Below are 21,752 nucleotides of genomic sequence, written 5' to 3'. Positions count from 1 at the left end.
GTAAGTCATATCACCGTTCGATTTATTTTACTCTTCTATCGATTGTAGCATTCGATCGCTTGTTTCAGCAACACAAGCAATGAAGATATGTGTTGAAATTCGCATGTATTATAGTTGCAAATTGATAACTTAGATTAACTATTCAAAGTCCAAACACATGTAGGTTGGCGGCTTGAATCCAACCCAATTTGAGGTTGAGCGGTGGTGGCGCTTTGCACCAAACCTGATTCGCAATGTAGAGATAGTTACAGCGGAGTAGAAACTCACTTGTGAAGACCGAAGTCCTTGGAGTCGAAGTCATTTCTCTAAATGCAAAGTCATTCTCTCACATCTCTCCCAAACGTAACCAAAGTGTTGTAATATTAACATGGAAACTAACATGATCTTGCAATTAAATCAATGCGAGAGAATCGGAGAAATAAACAAGGAACGATAAATGATACCATAAATTTAAGTGGTTCAGTGTGAGTGTTGGAACCTACTTTACAGGGAGAGCCAGCAGTAAATAATCTACTATAATCGGAGAATCAGATTTATAATTACTTATACGCTTGAGTGTTTTTCACACCCGAATTATACACAAGCTCAAATGTTTACGGATAAATAACTCAATTGGGCGTAAAACTCGTAGCCGCCAAGTGTTGAAACCCCAAAGCAAAGGCTTTGCGTACGGCTATCCAAGACAACGCACGCTTCTTTATCTTTTTCCCTTGTGTGTCATCCAAAAGGAGAGCTAGAGAAACGGCCACAAAGAAAGAAATAGATCCCTTTCACGGTCAAACCCACGTTGACCGACCACTATTCAGAAAAGAAGTGATGTCTACTTTTTTTTCTTTCCTCTTGCACAAAGACTTCTTTTCCACCCCATAAATAAATAAATATTTATACACTAAGGCTCCGTTCATTTGGCGGAAAATATTCTCCTTTTGGAAAATATTTTTCCGGAAGTCATTTTTCTGGAAAATGTTTTCCCGGAACATAATTTTCCGGCGTTTGGCGATCAATATGAAAAAGTTTCGGAAAATATTTTTCGCCGGCGACCGGTGGCGGCCGGCGACCGTGACCGGGGCGAGCGGCGGGCGGCGGTGGCGGCGGGCGACCGGCGGCGGCGGCGGGCGGTGGCGGGCGGGCGGCCGCGGCGGCGGCGGCGACGGCGGCGGCCGGCGGCCAACGGCGGTGACCGCGATCAACTTCCTCTCCCGCGGAAAACATTTTCCCTCCCATGGGCAATTTTGCCTTCAATTTGGGGGAAAATGATTTCCTCTTTGTGAAAAGAGGAAATCATTTTCCTCAAAACAATGAAGGATTTGGGGGTGGGGAAGGAAAATGTTTTCCCACGGAAAACATTTTCCGCCCCCGAACACCGGAAAACGCAGAAAATGTTTTCCGGAAAAATGTTTTTCCGCAAATGAACACAGCCTAAGGATGTGCTCGTTCCGCGAAAAATAAGTAATTTATAAAGTATTTTTCGAAAAATGATTGCTTATATCGTTTAGAAAGATTAGTCAATAGAAAATATTTTCATCATCGATAATAATCTATGCTTGACTATTTTCGTGGGTGATGAAAAAATTTTCCATTCATTCATTTGTCTAAACGATATAAGCGATTATTTTTCGGAAAATATTTTTCAAATCATTCATTTTCTGCCAAGCGAACGCACCTTAAATGAGCCTCTTATGTTGTCCTGTAGTGGCAGAGAGCTTCCTTCTTTCTTGTGCAGATATAATTGTAAGACCCTTCGTTGCAAACCAGTTAAGGAAACAACTTCATTAAATTAATACTAATCCAAATAAAAAAGTTTTCTAACAAAAAAATAAAAAAAATAAAAAAGTGTATACGGGCTCAAACTCCAGACATAATATGACATTAAGCGTGACAACGAATATGCAAAACAGCCCTTCACTGGTTAACATCATATCTTCAAGATCATTAGGCTGATCATATAAGGCTAAGATATGGCTCAACTAATTAAAGACCTTTTTCCGAACACGTATATTCCCAACTTAGAATTAAAATTAAGAGATTAATTAATTGACCACTCAGTTCCATCTTTATAAAACCTGACTTTACAACTTATTAAATAAGATGTAATTGAATTGTTGAGCCGCTGACCGCATATTTGTTGGGATTTTGGAACCAAAATCCCATAGAATTGAATGAGAAGTGTGTGGGTGAAAGTGTCCCACATAGGGTAGAAGAGAGATGGGAGATGGGTTCAAATAGTTGAGCCTCACAAATGGGTTTGGGCCCCAAGGGGTACCCCACTTTTGTGGAAGAGAGAGGACCTACGTCAAGCTAGGTCGGTCCACCTCCCGCGCGCCGCCGCCGCCGTCCGTCCGGCCGGTTCGGTTCCGGGTCCACTCTCTATCGGTTTTTATTTTTTTCGAACAGACACGTTGTTTAGAATTTATTTATTTGGACAAATAAACATGTATGTTCGTGAGGTTCGGTTCGCCCGAACAGAAAACCGAAGCCCTTCTCGCGACTGTTCATGAACCGAACCGGTTCAAGCGAACCTTCGCTACTATTCACGAAAACTCGCGACTCTTCATTTTTCGTCACTTGAATAAGACCGAACAGTTTAGTTCGGAATACAAATATCACTTTGTGGCATTCATTTTTTCCCGACGCACTCTACGCATATTCACTTCATCATTGTCATTTGGTGCGATTGTTCTGCAAAATTGCGTTCGTTGGAGTCCTCCGAATACGTGCCGCTTCGGAGGAACGAGATCCGTTCTATCCTCGGGAGACGATTGTCCAATATCCTCGGGTGCGATTGAGGGGCCAAATTCGTCTTAAGGACACGACGTTAATTCGTTGGGCTCGGATCAACATTCCGCTTATTTGGTTTGTACTGCTTTCAGGTTAGTTTTTTCCTAACGTTTGATTTTAATTTCTGATATACGAACTTAGCCGACTACAATCTTAAGACGAATTCTTGCTTCGGTTCTGTTCGTATATTCTTATGCGTTGTTCATATCAAATATCATATTGCCGTTTCTTTAATTCGAACTTTTGTATAGTTCGTATGTTCCTTGTCATATCGTATAGAATACGATTCTATTTGCACATTCTGTTCGTTAACGAATTTTTCGAATATTGTTCATATTAGAAATTTTCAATTCTGTTCGTGAATATGGTATGTGTTTATATTTCAGAAATGGCTTCGACTTCGGTTAATCCTGTTCCGAATCACGGAGAAAAGCCAGAAAAGTTCAATGGTACGGATTTTAAGAGATGGCAACAAAAGATGTTGTTCTATCTCACGACCTTGAACTTGGCTAGATTCCTCAATGAGGATGGTCCTAAATTGGACGTTGGAGAGACAAATAAAGAAAAGCTTGCTGCTGTGGACGCATGGAATCATTCTGACTTCCTGTGTCGCAACTATGTCCTCAACGGTCTGGACAATACTCTCTATAACGTATATAGTCCGCTAAAAACGGCTAAAGAGTTATGGGATAGTCTGGACAAGAAATACAAAACCGAAGATGCCGGATTGAAGAAATTCATTGTCGGTAAATTTCTGGACTTCAAGATGGTTGATTCAAAGACCGTCTTAAGTCAGGTTCAAGAGCTTCAAGTGATTATGCATGATATTCATGCTGAAGGAATGACTCTAAGTGAGACATTTCAAGTGGCTGCATTCATTGAAAAATTGCCACCATCCTGGAGAGATTTCAAGAATTATCTCAAACACAAGAGAAAGGAGTTGTCACTTGAAGACTTGATTGTTCGGTTGAGGATAGAGGAAGACAATAGAAATTCCGAAAAGAAAGTTGGCAGCAATTTGGCGGTCTCAAGGGTCAATGTTGTTGAAGAAGGATCAAAACCCAACAAGAAGAGAAAAATGACTAGCAAGTCTGGAGAGGGATTCACCCAAGGCCTGAAGAAGTTCGTTGGCAAGTGCTTCAACTGTGGCAAGTCTGGACATCGAGCCAAAGACTGCAGAGCCAAGAAAAGACAGAAAACTCAGGCTAATGTGGTGGAAGAAATTTCCAATGGTGTTGATGATATCAATCTAACTGCCATGATATCCGAGTGTAATATGGTGGGAAATCCCAAGGAGTGGTGGATTGATACTGGAGCAACTCGTCATATTTGCGCCAATAAATCAATGTTCTCATCTTACATGCCTATGGAAGGTGATGAAAAACTCTACATGGGTAATTCATCGACCTCTAAGGTTGAAGGTGTTGGAAAGGTTGCTCTAAAGATGACATCTGGGAAAGTTGTGACACTAAATAATGTGCTACATGTGCCAGACATACGCAAGAATTTAGTGTCCGGATCTCTTCTTAGCAAGAATGGCTTCAAGTTGGTTTTTGTATCCGATAAGTTTGTACTCTCCAAGAATGAGATGTATGTAGGAAAGGGTTACCTCAGTGATGGTCTTTTCAAGTTAAATGTAATGACTGTTGTACCCAATGTTGTTATGAATAAAGCTGTTTCTGCTTATGTGCTTGAGTCTCCTAATTTATGGCATGATAGATTAGGACACGTTAACTATAAGTCGATAAAGAAATTAATGAACATGGGATTATTGCCAAAATTCGAATGTTCTAGTGAGAAATGCCAAGTGTGTGTTGAATCTAAATTTTCTAAGCCTCCTTTTCATTCTGTAGACAATAGAGTCTCAGAACCTTTAGATTTAATACACACAGATATATGCGATATGAAATCAATACCGTCAAGAGGTGGTAATAAGTATTTTATCACATTTATAGATGACTGCTCGAGGTATTGTTATGTTTATTTGCTTAGTAGCAAAGATGAGGCTGTGAATGCTTTTAGAATTTATAAGTCCGAAGTTGAAACTCAGTTGAATAAGAAAGTTAAAATGATAAGAAGTGACAGAGGAGGTGAATATGAATTTCCTTTTGAGGAAATTTGTACTGAGTTTGGTATCGTTCACCAAATGACTCCTCCTTATACGCCGCAATCTAATGGAGTGGCAGAAAGGAAAAACCGGTCTTTAAAGGAAACAATGAATGCATTGTTGAATAGTTCCGGTTTACCACAGAATTTGTGGGGGGAAGCTGTTTTGACGGCGAATTTTATTTTAAATAGAGTGCCCCACAGAAAAACACAACAAACTCCCTATGAGAAATGGAAAGGCAGATTGCCTAACTTGAATTATCTCAAAGTGTGGGGGTGTTTGGCTAAGGTTGCGGTTCCTAAGCCTAAAAAGGTTAAGATAGGGCCAAAGACTGTTGATTGTGTTTTTATCGGATATGCTCAGAATAGCAATGCATATCGTTTTCTTGTTCACAAGTCAGAGATCCCAGATATACATGTTAATACGATAATTGAATCAAGGGACGCTTCGTTCTTTGAAAATATATTTCCGTATAACATAGTATATGAGCCAATTGATAATAATAAGAGGTCTCGAGATACTATATCTAGAAATGATCCAATTGAGGATGAACCTAGACGTAGTAAAAGACAAAGGACTTCCACGTCTTTTGGACCTGATTTCTTCACGTATCTGTTAGAGAATGAGCCTCGGACATTCAAAGAAGCTGTGACTTCGCCAGAAGCCCCGTTCTGGAAAGAAGCTATCAATAGTGAAGTTGAATCCATCTTGTCAAACCATACATGGGAATTGGTTGACCTTCCTCCTGGTAATAAACCACTACAATGTAAGTGGATTTTCAAGAGGAAAATGAAAGTGGATGGTGCTATTGATAAATATAAGGCTAGGCTTGTAGTAAAAGGATACAAGCAACGAGAAGGTCTTGATTATTTTGATACTTATTCACCTGTTACTAGAATTACATCCATAAGGATGCTAATTGCCATAGCAGCGGTGTATAAGCTTGAAATCCATCAAATGGATGTTAAGACGGCCTTCTTAAACGGAGATTTGGAAGAAGAAATATATTTGGAACAACCCGAAGGGTTCATTGTTCCAAGTCAAGAGAAGAAAGTATGTCGGCTTATCAAGTCACTCTATGGATTGAAACAAGCACCGAAACAATGGCATGCTAAATTCGACCAAGTCATGTTGTCGAATGGTTTCAAGATCAATGAGTGTGATAAATGTGTATATGTTAAGAACACTCATAATGGTTTTGCCATTTTGTGCTTATATGTAGATGACATGCTTATAATGGGCAGCGATAGTGAGGTTGTTAAGGCGACCAAACGCATGCTCACAAGTAAATTTGATATGAAAGATATGGGGGTTGCAGATGTTATTTTAGGAGTTAAAATCCATAAAACATATGGAGGATTAACTCTATCACAATCCCATTATATTGAGACGATTCTTGGAAAGTGCAAGAATCTAGATATTGTACCGGTAAAGACTCCTATAGATGTTAATTTACATCTTTCGAAGAATACTGGTGAAAGTAAGGCTCAAAATGAGTATGCTAGTATACTAGGCAGTTTAATGTATGTCATGAACTGTACTAGGCCGGACATAGCTTGTGCGGTTAGCAAGCTAAGTCGATTTACAGTTAGTCCAAATGAAAATCATTGGAAAGCAATGAAACGTTTATTGGGCTACTTAAAGCATACTCAAGATTATGCTTTGCATTACACAGAATATCCAGCGGTACTTGAAGGATACTGTGATGCAAATTGGATAACCGGCACTAAAGACACAAAATCGACAAGTGGATATGTATTCACACTTGGGGGAGCGGCAGTGTCTTGGAAATCATCCAAACAAACTTGTATTGCTAGATCCACTATGGAATCAGAATTTATTGCTTTGGATAAAGCCGGTGAAGAAGCAGAGTGGCTTCGAAATTTCTTGGAAGATATTCCTAATTGGCCTAAACCAGTGCCCGCTGTATGTATACATTGTGACAGTCAAGCGGCAATAGGAAGAGCAAGGAATGTCATGTATAACGGTAAGTCTCGACACATACGTCGAAGACATGACACAGTAAGACAACTTCTCTCTAGTGGAATTATCACCATTGACTATGTGAAGTCAAAAGATAATATTGCGGATCCATTGACAAAAGGCCTAACTGGAGAGATGGTTGCAAAAACATCAAGGGGAATGGGTTTAAGGCCTATAAACAAGTCATCATAGCGGAAACCCTACCTAGTTGACTGGAGATCCCAAGATCTAGGTTCAAAGGGACAACTAAGTTATGAAGACAGTGTAGAGTACTGTTAAATTTTTACTCATTCCCTGATGAAGACAGTACTAATATGTGAAGGTTAAGCAAAAGCTTTTAATGATTCTGAATTGAGTATGTGATATACTATATGTTCAGAAATCACCTATGTGAGTGTGAAGTGAGGGCCGCTTCTGTGAGAATTGAAAAGGCCGAATTCTCTAAAACACTCATGAGACCAGGCGGTGTTCATGGCCAAAACGAACACAACAGTGAGAACCAATTTTGTTCGAGAAACAGTTGTGTGATTTCTATTGTCTAGGCTTACACCAAAGGTCGACAGTTCAAAGACATCAAGTCTACTGATTGACTGAGTAAGTCCGATAGGTTTCACTAAGGAAAGTTCAAGGTCTCAGACTACTTATCCTGATGCAACGTTTTCTCATGGAATAATCGCACATTGCATCTCATGCATACACAAAGAGTCATGATATCTGAACTTCTCATTCATGTGGGGGATTGTTGGGATTTTGGAACCAAAATCCCATAGAATTGAATGAGAAGTGTGTGGGTGAAAGTGTCCCACATAGGGTAGAAGAGAGATGGGAGATGGGTTCAAATAGTTGAGCCTCACAAATGGGTTTGGGCCCCAAGGGGTACCCCACTTTTGTGGAAGAGAGAGGACCTACGTCAAGCTAGGTCGGTCCACCTCCCGCGCGCGCGCCGCCGCCGCCGCCGTCCGTCCGGCCGGCTCGGCTCGGTTCGGTTCCGGGTCCACTCTCTATCGGTTTTTATTTTTTTTCGAACAGACACGTTGTTTAGAATTTATTTATTTATTTATTTATTTTTGGACAAATAAACATGTATGTTCGTGAGGTTCGGTTCGCCCAACAAAACCGAAGCCCTTCTCGCGATGTTCATGAACCGAACCGGTTCAAGCGAACCTTCGCTACTATTCACGAAAACTCGCGACTCTTCATTTTTCGTCACTTGAATAAGACCGAACAGTTTAGTTCGGAATACAAATATCACTTTGTGGCATTCATTTTTTCCCGACGCACTCTACGCATATTCACTTCATCATTGTCATTTGGTGCGATTGTTCTGCAAAATTGCGTTCGTTGGAGTCCTCCGAATACGTGCCGCTTCGGAGGAACGAGATCCGTTCTATCCTGGGAGACGATTGTCCAATATCCTCGGGTACTGATTGAGGGGCCAAATTCGTCTTAAGGACACGACGTTAATTCGTTGGGCTCGGATCAACATTCTGCTTATTTGGTTGTACTGCTTTCAGGTTAGTTTTTTCCTAACGTTTGATTTTAATTTCTGATATACGAACTTAGCCGACTACAATATTTAGGTTTTTACATACGGAAATGAGAGTTTTGAAGTTCTACACTGTCAAATTGGAATTTTCTTTCTATTCGGTCCAATTAACCAAACGCGCGTACATGCTTACGTCTCTTTCTTTCTGTTCTATAATTGAATTGTTGAGACGTTGAACACAAACTTATGTTTTTACATACGGAAATGAGAGTTTTGAAGTTCTACACTGTCAAATTGGAATTTTCTTTCCGTCCGGTCCAATTAACTAAACGCACGTACACGCTTACGTCTCTTTCTTGTCTTACTAGAGACCCGACGTTGTGGTGGCATGAAAAGTCTTTGAGCTTCTTGTAGGATATTTCCGAAGGAGAACTCACTATATAGACTCAGTTTATGTGGACCGATACCATCATGATCATCGAATCTTTCTAGAGGGTCGCTAATAATCTTGCTTGTCCAATGAAAGCTCGGCCAACGGACTCTATTGTGCATCACGTTCACATTTGGCTTATTATACACGTGGGGTCCCAAGCTTCCGAGTGAGTACGTGATCAAGAGAAATGCAAATGGTGCACCCCGGACCGTGTGGTGGAAAATTTGATTTGTAAAGTCAGAGGAGTGTGGAATTAGCCAGGTGAAGTGCGAATATCAGTAGAAGGCAGGTGCCAAGGCAATTCCAGTTACGTAGCCATCAACTGATATGCATAATTCTGGAGGGGCCTGTCAGAATTCATGACGACCCCGCACATATATATCCCACGAAAATCATGGCATATCTCTTTTACACTCCCAGGGTGACTTTTCGTGGCTCCAATTCAGCAGGACACGGCAGTGCTGACACTCCCATGTGATGCGCAGACTCATTCCACTGTTGTTGCAAGCTTATTTGTTGACATCGGGATTGATTGCACAACCGTTTATTCTAAAGAACAAGTATGTTCACTTGCGTCACTTAAAACATTAACTTTTTGTGTTTTGGAAAACCTTAGAGATATTTCGAAAGCATCGAAAATGATTCGTGTTTCGGGAACTTTTGGATGTCATATCTCAAATGCTAAAATGATGGGGAAGAGAAGTAGGAGGCGAATGGAGGGAGACAACGACGCTTATTGTTATAGAAATATATGATATTTCCTTTGATTCTCTATATTTTTTAGTGTTGTGCATATTTTTCTTATTGATTATGCATAACCGTGATTGATTTTGATTGATACTTTATTATCGTGATACCTTAGCTAGTCATATAATAAAAGCCTATAAATAGATTCATGTACTTTTTTTCATAACTCATTGAAATATACAGAAATTTCACATTTCTCTTCCGCATATCTTATCTTGATATAAGACTTAGGTGATCTTGAGGAAATTTTGAGTGCAACGGGTGCATCCTGAGTGTGCTCTCGAAGCCAATCTCGTATCTCGTCATTCTCGTTTTCAATAACAACTAACATCCCCCTTTTCTTTCTATGGAAAATGATGGGAAATATTCTAAATATCTCTAAGGCATCCCCTTGCCGCGACAGATTCCTACTCGACCGTAGTATCTGCCGCGACTACAGCCTCCTGGGGTGGGGGCTCTGAAACATTTGTTGGGTCATTGCGAAATGGCAATGGGGGCTGGCGGAGTTGGCGGGGAGGTGGAGGCTTGGTTGGGCACGCTCGCGTCCGATGGTCGGGGTGGTGGTTGACCGGCCGTCGTGTACTGTGCGGCCGCTGGTGGGAGTCGTTTTCTTCGCAGGTATCATGCTTTTTACGGGGGAAGAACAGCATTAGTGCCAAAACTTGTGTACGGAGGCCACTTTGGTGCCAAAAGTTTCAATCGGATCACTTAAGTGCTAAAAGTTGTGAAAAACGATTACTTAAGTGCCACTTCGCTGGAAATCCGACGTGGCATTTTTTTTATTAATTTCTCAAGCTGATGTGGCTCGCCGGAGGCTGATGTGGCATTTTTTTTCCGTTTCTTTCTTTTTTCCTTTCTTTTCTTTTTTTTTTTCCTTTTCTTTCTTTTTTCCTTTCTTTACTTTTTTTTCTTTTCTTTCTTCTTATTTCCGATGGCCGGCGTCCGCTTGCACCGCCACTGGCCATGGCTGGCCTCGCCGGCGTCGCCTTCCTCCGGGCGAGGCCCGGCGAGGCCGCCGTGGCCTCGAGCGAGGCCGGCCTCGCCGGATCCGGGCGAGGCGAGCCTCGTGGGATCTGCGAGGCGAGCCCTCGCCGGGGCTCGCATACGCCCGGGCGAGGATCGAGGTCGCTTGGGGGCGAGCCCGGGCGAGGCTCGCCTCGCAGATCCGGCGAGGCCGGCCCTCGCCCGAGGCCACGGCTGCCTCGCCGGGCGTCGCCTTCCTCCGGCGGGACCGGCGAGGTGGCCGTGGCCTCGGCCGAGGCCGGCCTCGCCGGATCTAGCGAGCGAGCCTCGCAGGGGCTCTCGCCCCGCCCGGGCGAGGGTCGAGGTCGCTTTGGGCGGGCGAGCCCCGGCGAGGGCTCTCCGCAGATCCGGCGAGGCCGGCCCTCGCCGAGGCCACGGCCGCCTCGCCGGAGGAAGGCGACGCCCGCGGGCCGGCCATGGCCGGTGGGCGGCCTCGGCCACCGGCCATGGTAGAAGAAGAAGAAGACAGAAATGAAAAAAGAAACGAAAGAAAACAAAAAAGAAAAAAGAAAAGAAAGAAAAAAATCAGAAAAAAAATATTTAAAAAATTGAATTATACACATGGAAATGCTATGTGTCATTAAAATTTAAATATAAAAGCTACGTATTAAATTTGGTCGGAATTTCTCGCCGTTGGCACTTAAGTGATCGTTTTTTCTCCGATTTGGCACTTAAGTGATCGCCGGCGTAAACTTTTGGCACTTAAGTGATCCAAATGAAACTTTTGGCATCAAAGTGGCCTCCGTACACAAGTTTTGGCACCAATGCTGTTCTTCCCCCTGCTTTTTACTCTGCAAAATAGCTACAGGAGAGACAGAAAGCTCGCTTGTAAAGCTCAGAGTCCTTGGAGACAAAGCCTTTGGTCTAAATGCACGGTCATTCTCTCAAGCCTCTTCCAAACGCACCATAAGTGTGGCAACAGATATGGAAAAGTACACCCAATTAGTTGACAACTTGCCTTCAAGATCAGCATGGATCGTACAAGGTTAAGATCAGGGGTGTCAGAAAGAACCGAACAGTTAACACCCCTAGTTAAGATATGGCTCCACTAATTAAACCCCTTTTGCGAACATGTCTATTCCCAAATTAGAATTAAAATTAAGAGATTTAATTCAATAACAACTTGGTTGCATCTATGCAAAGCCCTCTATGTGACATTACAACTTGTTAAATAAGCAGTAATTGAATTGCCGAGACAGTGAATGCAAACTTAGGTTCTTATGACGGCCGATTGAATATGGAAACGAGAGTTTTTTAAGTTCTACAAAGTTAAATTTGTAACTTGCTTCTCTTGCGACCTAATCAATTAAACTCAAGTAGACGCTTATGTCTCTTTATTGTCTGAATGAAGACTCGACATTGCGTGATTTGAAAAATCTTGGAGCTTCGCCGAGGATAGTTCCGAATGACAACTTATTGTATAGACTTAGTTTACGCCGGATTCTTTCCCGAAAGGTTGCCAATAATGTTAAGATCAGGGGTGTCAAAAAGAACCAAACGGTTAACACCCCTAGTGAAGATATGGCTCAACTAATCAAACCCCTTTTGCGAACATGTCTATTCCCAATTTAGAATTAAAATTAAGAGATTTAATTCAATAACAACTTGGTAGCATCTATGCAAAGCCCTCTATGTGACATTACAACTTGTTAAATAAGCAGTAATTGAATTGCCAAGACAGTGAACGCAAACTTAGGTTCTTATGACGACCGATCGAATATGGAAACGTCAGTTTTGAATTTCTATGAAGTTAAATTTGTAACTTGCTTCTCTTGCGACCTAATCAATTAAACTCAAGTAGACGCTTACGTCTCTTTCTTGTCTTAATAAAGACTCGGCAACAATTGATTTGAAAAATCTTGAAGCTTCCCCGAGGATAGTTTCGAATGACAACTTATTGTATAGACTTAGTTTATGTCGGATTCTTTCCCGAAAGGTCACCAATAATGTTGCTTGTCCAATGAAAGCTCAGCCAAATAGGATCTATTGTGCATCACGTTTTCATTTGGCTTCTTCTACATGTGTGGATGACAGATAGTCACTCGATTCACCGCGCTAGATTAGATTATCAGCTGAATGTGGCCATAACGCGTGGCACACAATCCAATGGATACGTAGGTTGCCCAGACGTTTCGATTTCAGGCTGCTACGTTTGCGTAGCCATGAATGGACAAGCATCTTCTGGAAGGGGGAACTTGGACGCCTGTCGCAATCCAACGTCGGATCGAAGCGCTCATGAAAACAGTGGCACATTTCTCTCACACTTCTAGGATGACTTTTCTGTGGCTCCAGTTCAGCAGGACACGACAGCACCGACACTCCCACGTGACTCGCGAACTCTTTCCAAAGTTTTTGGCATACCTTCGAGATTAAGTGCATAACCGTTTATTCTAAGAATGAGCACGTTCGCTTTTATCGTTTAGAATGTTAGTTTCTATTGTGCATCCAAATTTATGGGGAAAAACTTTGAGAAATTTGGAAAGAATTGAAAATGATTCCACGTTTTGTGTCTTGGAGACGTTCAAAACATAAATTAATGTCATATCTCAAATGATGAAATGATGGGGAACAAAGGGTATGAGAGAAAGTGGACTCTGTTAGGATTAAGCACATAAATACAACGAAATCGAAAGTAAATACGAGAAAGAGAAATCGAGATACAATATATATCCCGGTTCACCCTTCAACTAGGATTACATCCAGCAGATGATTTCACTATATAATTAGCACTTTCCACTTTTCTATCACAACACTCGATTATAAGATAAATAGATTATATATCGGCAATAGCTACTCATGGGCCAAAGCCTAAACTATCAATAAAATACATGCACAAACTATAAAAGCCTACTGGTAGTCGGAGGGATTCTTGTCGATAGAGAGTATGAAGCACACCTCAACAGAATTGACACCTCCTTTCAAATGAAGATCGTAATGGAAACAGCAAGTGAATCAACGAATGAGGAACCATACACATGAAATAAATCTAAGTTGGAACGTTGCTCAAAGACTGTGTCATCATCTGTCGAATTGAAAAGATAAAGCTCTTACCTTGAGGGAGGCGGCGCGCACATAAAGGCTCATTCATAATCCGGGGAAATTGTCAAATCAGTCCTAAACCTATTATACGGCGGCCAATTCAGTCTTAAACCTTTTAAGTTTGCCAATTCAGTCCTAAACCTTTTAAATTCTTGCCAATTGAGTCCTTCCGGCCAATTTTGGCCGGCCGGCGCTGACGTGGCAATTTTTAATTTTTTTTTTCAATTTTTATTCTTTTTTAATCTTTTTCTTCTTTTTTTTTTTTCTGCTGTCTCCCCTCTGGCCGGTCCGGCGGCCGGCCAGAGGGGAGGGCCGGCGAGGCCTCTGGCGAAGCTTGCCCCGCCGGCCACCTGCGAGGGAGAGCCTCGCCGGCCCCGAGCGAGGGCGAGGCGAGGCGAGGCGAGGTCGAGCCTTGCCGTCGCGACCCGGGCGATGGCGAGGCTCGACCTCGCCTCGCCTAGCCTCGCCGTCGCTCGGATCGCGACGGCGAGGTCGAGCCTCGCCCAGATCCGGCGAGGTCGACCTTGCCGTCGCGACCCGAGGCGACGGCGAGGGTCGACCTCGCAGTCACGACCCAGGCGACGGCGAGGCGAGGTGAGGTGAGGTCGAGCCTCGCCGTCGCCTGGGTTGTGACGGCGTGGCGAGGCCGACCTCTCCTCGCCCAGCCAGGGGCCAGCGAGGCTCGCCCTCACCCTCGTCGGTGGCCGGCGGGGCAAGCTTTGCCAGAGGCCTCGCCGGCCCTCCCCTCTGGCCGGCCGCCGGTCACCGGACCGGCCAGAGGGGAGATAGCAGAAAAAAAAAGAAGAAAAAGAAAAAAAAAGATTAAAAAATTGAAAAAAAATAATTAAAAATTATCACGTCAGCGTTGACCGGACGGCCGGCGGCCACGTCAGCGCCGGCCGGTCAAAATTGGTCGGAAGGACTTAATTGGCAAGAATTTAAAAGGTTTAGGACTGAATTGGCAAAATTAAAAGGTTTAGGACTGAATTGGCCGCCGTACAATAGGTTTAGGACTGATTTGACAATTTTCCCTTCATAATCCCGTAAGTAAGTGATATCGCGATCATGTTTTGATCATAGAGATTCCCATCACTTTCGCAATGCTTTAAATTTCCCAGTCGAGACAATTGATCATCGACCACCCCAAATGGTTGTACTCATGGAGAGAGAAATTACGGGATAGAATTCTCTTGCTATTTGCTCTAATTACGTATGTCCATGGTCAACACGTCGTCGTCGACTCAAATCGTTATCCATCGAGTGAAACATCACTGTAGACATGTGACTTACGTTGCTCGTATTAGGTTGAAAAGAGCATAGACACGTCAGGATGGTCAGTCCTCGTTGAAAATTATTATCGACATGTGACTTTGTCCCCCATATTTTTTAGTTTTGGGCATTTATTCATCTTGTTCATTTAGCCTAATGAGGTTTAACTAACCTTATAGCCTTCTAAGTTTAGCATAATCAATGAGCAAAAAAAAATCATTATTTCCATTTATACATAATAATTCATTGCGAAGAAAATCCATATATACTTGTATGTGAAAGATAACTTGTTATTTTTAGGAATAAGTATATTGCAAATTCTAAAACTTGTCACAAAAATGCAATTGAGTCCTAAAACTTTCAAAAAGTACAATCAAGTCCTAAAACTTATCACGAAAGTGCAATCGAGTCTTCAAATTTTCAAAAAATGCAATCAATAGAAGGACTTAATTGAATCAAATTGACAATTTTTAGGACTTCTTTGCACTTTTTGATAGTTTTAGAACTAGATTGCACTTTCGAGATAAATTTTAGGACTTAATTGTACTTTTTGAAAATTTTAAGACTCAATTGCATTTTCATGACAAGTTTTAGAACTTCCAATGCACTTATTCCTTATTTTTATATGCAAGAAAATTTAGATTAAAGAAAATGAATAATTCAACCAAAGGGAACATAGTCACGGAAATCACAACAAATTTGGCATGTAATTTCATAGAGAAAAGCATAGAAACTAATTTTTCAAATTTTGTGGAACGCACGGATCCTCTACCAGTCTCATATTGAATCACGCCAAGAAATTAACGACCGAACAAGTGCAATTTGTTGCGAAAAAACATGTCATTCGACAATAATAAACTAGAAAATAGAAAAGTAAACTAGACACTAGATTTACATAGTTCGGTGCGTGTGAACTACTCCAAGAAGAGAAGCACAATATTTCATTATAGATCAAGCAATTTAACGGGTATTACGAATAGATTCAAATTACTCGAATGTTTCCAGTAATTGGTATAGTGTTTAGCTCTCACAATTGTTAACAAAACAATTTCTCAATTTTACAAAGTTAATCTCGTGACAAAAGGTTTCTTCAATTTAGGTGCAAAGTCAACAAAACTCATGAGAAGAATTTTGGAAAAATTACCCAAAAAATCCTAAACCTATTGCATTTGTGCCAATTCAGTTTTAAACCATTCAATTGTGCTAATTTAATTTTAAACATTTTCATGTTTTGCCAATTGAGTCCATTCGGCCAATTTTGGCCAGTAATTCGTGGACGTTGGTTGTCCTATATGGCATAACTGTATTGACATGAATAATTTTTAATAATATTTTTTATAATTTTTGGAATCTTTTAATAATTTTTTAATTTTTCTTTTCTGTTCCTTTTCTTTTCCTTCCTTTTTTTTTAGCCTACTGTGACTAGTGAGTGTAACCGGAGCAAGGCTAGGGCCACGAAGCGCTCGCCAGCTGGGGTGCCTCGCATGGCCTCGCCCAAATCTAGGCAAGGCTAGCCTTGCCATGGTCTCGCCGGCCGCGAGCTAAGGCGACCTCGCCCACGGCTGGTAAGGCCATGGTCGCCTTCGCTCGTGGCCGCGCCTCATGATGGTCTGGGCAGATCTGGGCGAAAGTGAAACCAAAAGATATAATCATCACCTCTCTCTCTACCTTGTGCTCCAATCTAGGGTTTCCATCTTCCCCCAAAGTTGTCCTCTTGTGATTGCATTCTCTCTCTCTCTGCCATCGAGATCGAACCTCGAATTCGTTTCCGGTTTCGCCATTGTCCGCTTTGCACATTCGTGAAGTTTTTCTGCTCCTTTTCTCTTTTTTGGTCATTGACTTGGACGTTGCCATATGCTTGTCTGCTCATTCGATCTTTCCTTGATTCGCAATTGTTTTGGATGGTATCGGATGGCGAAGAGAGGCAGAACGTGAACCATGCGATGAGTTTCTGTTCTCTGGTGGTGGTAACGCCACGAATCGGATCGCTAGCAATGGAGACGATGGTGTTGTCTTCGGCGTTTGCGATTACGAGAATGATTTGTACAGTCGAGATGGTGATTTGCCGGCCATGAAGCTATATCCGGTCTCGTTAGATCTGGGCGAGGCCGGGTGAGGGCCGTGACCCTTGCCGGTGGCTAGCGAGGGCTTCACGTTTCTCGCCTAGTGTTCGGCGAGTTTCGGCGACCCTTGCTCGCCACTGTGAAAAAAAAAAAAGGAAGGAAAAAAGAAAGAAATGAAAGAAGAAAGAAAATTGAAAAAATTATTAAAATATTATTAAAAAATGTTCACGTCAGCGCTAGTCGTGCCACGTAGGATGGCCGACGTCTACGTCAGTGTTTTTTGGCTAAAATTAGCCAGATGGACTCAATTAGCAAAACTGTAAAGGGTTTAGGACTAAATTGACATAATTGAAAGATTTATAACTGAATTAGCGCAAATACAATAGGTTTAAGAATTTTTTTTTTGTAATTATCCCGAAAAATTTTTCTACACGTTCTTGGCACACACCAAGGCACAAAGCCAGAAAAACCCTTTTTAGAAAACTTATATTAAACCCGCAAGACGGACTCCAATACGAACTCGGGTTTCGTTCAATGATTTCAATCTTGAGACATATTCATCACACAAACGATGATTAATTGCCTAACTTGTAACACCATAGAGTGTGGGGATCCTACACAAAAACTTTCCACAACCTATTGCGTTTTGCCGGTTGGGCATTTATAGATTCATCTAGTTTTGTTTGGCCCAACCTTAACTGGCCTCTAAGGTTTGGTTTTATGAGGTCGTGTCGTGTTTTCAACGTGATAAATACGTGTGGTAGGGGATATTCGCTAGTTTAACAGTCACTCTCAAGCCCCATCGACACTCACACTCGGACTCGGACTCGCCTATATAAATCGAAGGATTGTGCTCAACGAAACTCGCACTCATTCCATCATAAAACTTGTACAAATTCGTGATCTGACCAATCTTCTCAACTTTCACTCACCCGTCATGGAGTACACCGCAGAACAAACCCAGTTCCAAACATGCCAAGCGAATTTGCCGGAAGTCGTGGACACGATGCATCAAAGAAGATCGGCCAATTATAAGCCTAACATTTGGAAATACGATTTCCTCCAGTCGCTTAACAGCAAACACGACCACGTAAGATTATAATTTGTACCTTCCGCACTAATGAGTTTGAGCTAATTTGGTCGTTAATTATTGACCTTGTTCTTTTTTTTTATTGTCCTCTTTGATTCTAGCCATCTCTCTTCCTCACACGAGCGAACGGACATTGGCATGCAAGCACGCAAGTATTTGCACATGAGATTGATGTTTGAAATAGTATTTTGCTCCAAATTGATTTGTAACATCACAATTCATGATATTACCTATTAAATGTAGCTAGCATTGTTAAAGTTTTGGTCAATGTTATCATATATATCGGCCATCACAGCCAGACTTGATCTATAACTAACATATAATGTATAAAACCAATTCATATAGCTCTACATATGTATGTACTAAAATCAAAACATCTTGGCATTGCTCTATAGATTGAATTATTTGAGGACTTTTCAAGGTAGATTTCGATCTAACGAATTCAACTCAATCCTGCAGAAAGACGGAATTAAAGAACGGGTGGAACGGCTCGTGGAGGAAGTAAAGCCAATGTTATCGGAAGAGGTCGATTCACTCGCCAAGTTAGAGTTAATTGACAGCATGACAAAACTGGGGTTGTCCAACCTTTTTGAGAATGAAATAAAAGAAGCTCTTGAAACACTTGCATCCATCAACAACGGCGTTTTCACCATGGAAGATCATCTCTATGCCAGTGCACTTCGGTGTAGACTCCTTAGACAGCATGGCCATGTCGTTTCGCAAGGTAAAGTTCTAAATATGGATGTGTGTGATTTCCTTCGTCTGAGATGTTACTATCAGATCACAACAGAAATCAAATAAAACAATAAATAATCCTATAGCTACTAAAGATTACTCTATAAAGTTGGTTCCTTCCATACCGGTCCTAATATCCTTAGAATTACTGTTAATCAGTTAATGGAGAGATTGCATGAGCAATTAGTCTAAATCATAGACATCAACAGCTCCAAATATGTATTGACAAAACTTGATGTGATTTTCCACTCGTTATTAATGTGATGACGAGCCTCACCTAAATTCTATGATTTATGAAATTCTTTCTGGAGATATCATTGAAAAGTTGACACCCATCAGCTTCTATATCACTTGTTGAGATTACAATTGAATTTTTAGTTCACCATACTGGAAATGTCTTGCAATCGACATACCTATCTAGACTTGGTTCTACTGAAAAACGCTTCATAACTCTTGAGAAAGGACTATAAAAGAAAATTTATCTGTGGACTAGACGGTGAAGAAAGTTTCGTCCACAAAGAGGTACTATGACATTGGATGCATACAAGCCACTCAAAGTTATATGTCGTTTTCACTCCTTTACAATGGTATCTTCTGAGTCATCAGTCATTGTAGTTATAATATTGAGTAATAGTGAGTATGGTTAGTATTATCAGCAATTATTCTCGGTTCTGTCCGGTCATAAATCTTCGACTTTCATTTTGTAATCAGATGAATTAAGGCTCTTCAAAGAAGGAAGCAACGCATTCAACATAAGCAATTGCAAAGATGTTGAAGCTATGATAGAGCTTCTTGAGGCTTCACATCTGGCTTTGGAAGGCGAAAACATTTTGGATGAAGCGAAAGCCTTCTCAACTGGGATTCTCCAAGAGAGAGTCTCCGGTTTGGACGGTCAGCTCTTGAAACGCGCCGTCCATGGTTTGGAGCTTTCGATGCACTGGAGGGTCCAGTGGTTTGACATCAAATCACAAATCGACATGCACGAGCAACAGGAGGACAAGCAAAGTAATCTGCTTGAGCTTGCCAAGCTCAATTTTAACACGGTTCAAGCCACACATCAAAGAGATCTTAGAGAGATATCCAGGTAATTTTAAGAGAATTCACAAATGATGTAGAAAATGCAGCGACTCATTCAAACAAGGTCATTTGTTTAAAAGATGTCATGTTCTATCTTCGACTCATGTCAGGATTAAAACACGACGAACTCAGTCATGATATATATGGCCTAAATTCATCCTGGGAATGTGCCTATTTTGAAGATATCTGTACCAGATATGACGTGATTTTCCTGGCTTTTGATTCTGATTAGTTGCTTCGGAAAATTCAGGTGGTGGAGGGATCTGGGACTTATCGAGCATGTGGACTTCACGAGGGATCGGCTGGTTGAGAGTTTCTTGTGTGCCCTTGGACTCTCTCAGGAACGACGGTTCAGCTCGCTTCGCAAATCTCTCACCAAAGTCATCATCTTGATACTGGTGATCGACGATGTCTACGACCTTTATGGTTCATTGGAGGAGCTAGAATGCTTCACCGGCGCCATTACCAGGTTGGCCACGATGCCTCCCAATCTCTTCCTTTTGTCTCTGTTGAGTTTATTTTCGCTAACTGGAAAATCTGATGCTTCTAGATGGGACTCGGAGCAGATTCAACAGCTTCCCGAGTGCATGAAGGTCTGTTTCCGAGCGCTTCATGATGTTAATCACGAGATCGCTTATGATATTGGCAAGGATGAAGATTGGCATCGAGTGCTACCACATCTCACGAAAGGCGTAAGCAAAAAACTTGTGGATTATTGCATATACATGCATATGTCACCCTAATTAATTTTGTCCTTCATAATTGATCATCTCTGATTAAGTATTTTTTTTTTCCCAGTGGGCAGACTTTTGCAAAGCATTACTTACTGAAGCAAAGTGGGACAAATTGGGCTACACACCATCGTTGGAAGAGTATTTGAGCAATGCATGGACATCAGCTTCAGGACCACTGATCTTGTCTCACGCTTATTTCTTTGTGGGACATATGAAATTGGAGGATGTAGCAGATTTGCTAGAGAGAAACAAGGATCTGATTTACAATGTGTCCATGATAATTCGACTGTGCAACGACCTTGGAACGTCAACGGTAATTATCAAACTTCTGTGCAGAAGTTATAAACCAACTGAATTTTACATGATGTTACAAATTCTTAGCTCGCGGAAAAATCTTGTACTAACACGACATGTGGTGTAATGAAATCAAGAAAATCGAATCTGATAAACACATTAAATTGATTTACTTGTTCAATTAGGCTGAAAGAGACAGAGGAGATGCTCCATCAGCAGTGGCGTGTTACATGCGGGAAGCGAATGTTCCGGAAGATGTCGCTAGGAAGCACATCAAGGAATTGATAAACGGAGCATGGAAAAGCATTAATGCTCATTTCTTCGGCAATGCCCAGACGCCGTCTGTCCGACCCTTCATTGATGTCACCGTGAACGCGGCTCGTGTTGCTCATATGCTTTACCAGTTTGGAGATGGGTTTGGTGTCCAGGATGGCGATATCCGGCGGCAAATTCTATCTGCAGTGGTCGAGCCTCTCGCTCTCGACTTAGATATTAGCACAAGTGTAATCGCATAGCAAGTCCGTAAGCTAGACTAGCTACTGCTAGTCAAAAGGTTGAGCACTATACGCAAATTGTATTATAAGCTGCAAAATAATTCACTTGGGTCTACAATGGTCAAATCTCTGCATGATGTCCAGCTTACAATATTACCCAAAGTATCCACGTGCCTACTTGATTTGATCCACGTGAATTGCACTCTCAAAAGAAATACTCAAGATCATAATAACTTGACCATTCATATCCGATGCGACATCGAATGATGCACTCCATAGAATCAAAATCATGATGAGACTTATTCTATTGAATCAAGTCAATCACACCGTAAAAAATACTGGGTTTGGGAAAATGAATGCGTTTCTCATACTTTCTCCTCTTGTTGTAGGATGATTTGTG

General features: G+C 41.7%; 1 protein-coding gene across 2 annotated transcripts; it reads left to right on the top strand.

The window, feature by feature from the left end:
* Positions 1 to 17,783: 17,783 nt before the first annotated feature.
* Positions 17,784 to 21,482, top strand: LOC115664247 (alpha-farnesene synthase-like). Of its 2 annotated transcripts, XM_030586198.2 has the most exons (7): positions 17,785 to 18,018; positions 18,478 to 18,742; positions 19,465 to 19,837; positions 20,081 to 20,299; positions 20,381 to 20,522; positions 20,629 to 20,877; positions 21,044 to 21,482. In XM_030586198.2, the coding sequence occupies exons 1-7, from the start codon at positions 17,866 to 17,868 to the stop codon at positions 21,371 to 21,373; spliced, it is 1,731 nt and encodes a 576-aa protein (XP_030442058.2). In that variant the 5' UTR covers positions 17,785 to 17,865; the 3' UTR covers positions 21,374 to 21,482. The 2 variants fall into 2 exon arrangements, with proteins under 2 accessions (XP_056159745.1, XP_030442058.2); XM_056303770.1 differs by having other exon boundaries at positions 17,784 to 18,018; positions 20,081 to 20,522.
* The last annotated feature ends 270 nt before the right edge of the window (positions 21,483 to 21,752 follow it).

This window comes from Syzygium oleosum, unplaced genomic scaffold (genome assembly GCF_021117445.2).
Source record: "Syzygium oleosum isolate NSW1041296 unplaced genomic scaffold, Sole_v2.1 Sole_v2.29, whole genome shotgun sequence".
Taxonomy (NCBI): Eukaryota; Viridiplantae; Streptophyta; class Magnoliopsida; order Myrtales; family Myrtaceae; genus Syzygium; species Syzygium oleosum.
This window is presented reverse-complemented; position numbering and strand designations above follow the sequence as displayed.

What these genes read in the sequence shown, in the direction of transcription:
- LOC115664247 (XM_056303770.1), top strand. Translation starts at nt 17,866, where the DNA reads ATGGAGTACACCGCAGAACAAACCCAGTTCCAAACATGCCAAGCGAAT. An exon ending in TACCACATCTCACGAAAGGC is followed by an intron (nt 20,523 to 20,628) that starts GTAAGCAAAAAA and finishes TTTTTTTCCCAG; the next exon opens with TGGGCAGACTTTTGCAAAGC. An exon ending in ACGACCTTGGAACGTCAACG is followed by an intron (nt 20,878 to 21,043) that starts GTAATTATCAAA and finishes TTGTTCAATTAG; the next exon opens with GCTGAAAGAGACAGAGGAGA.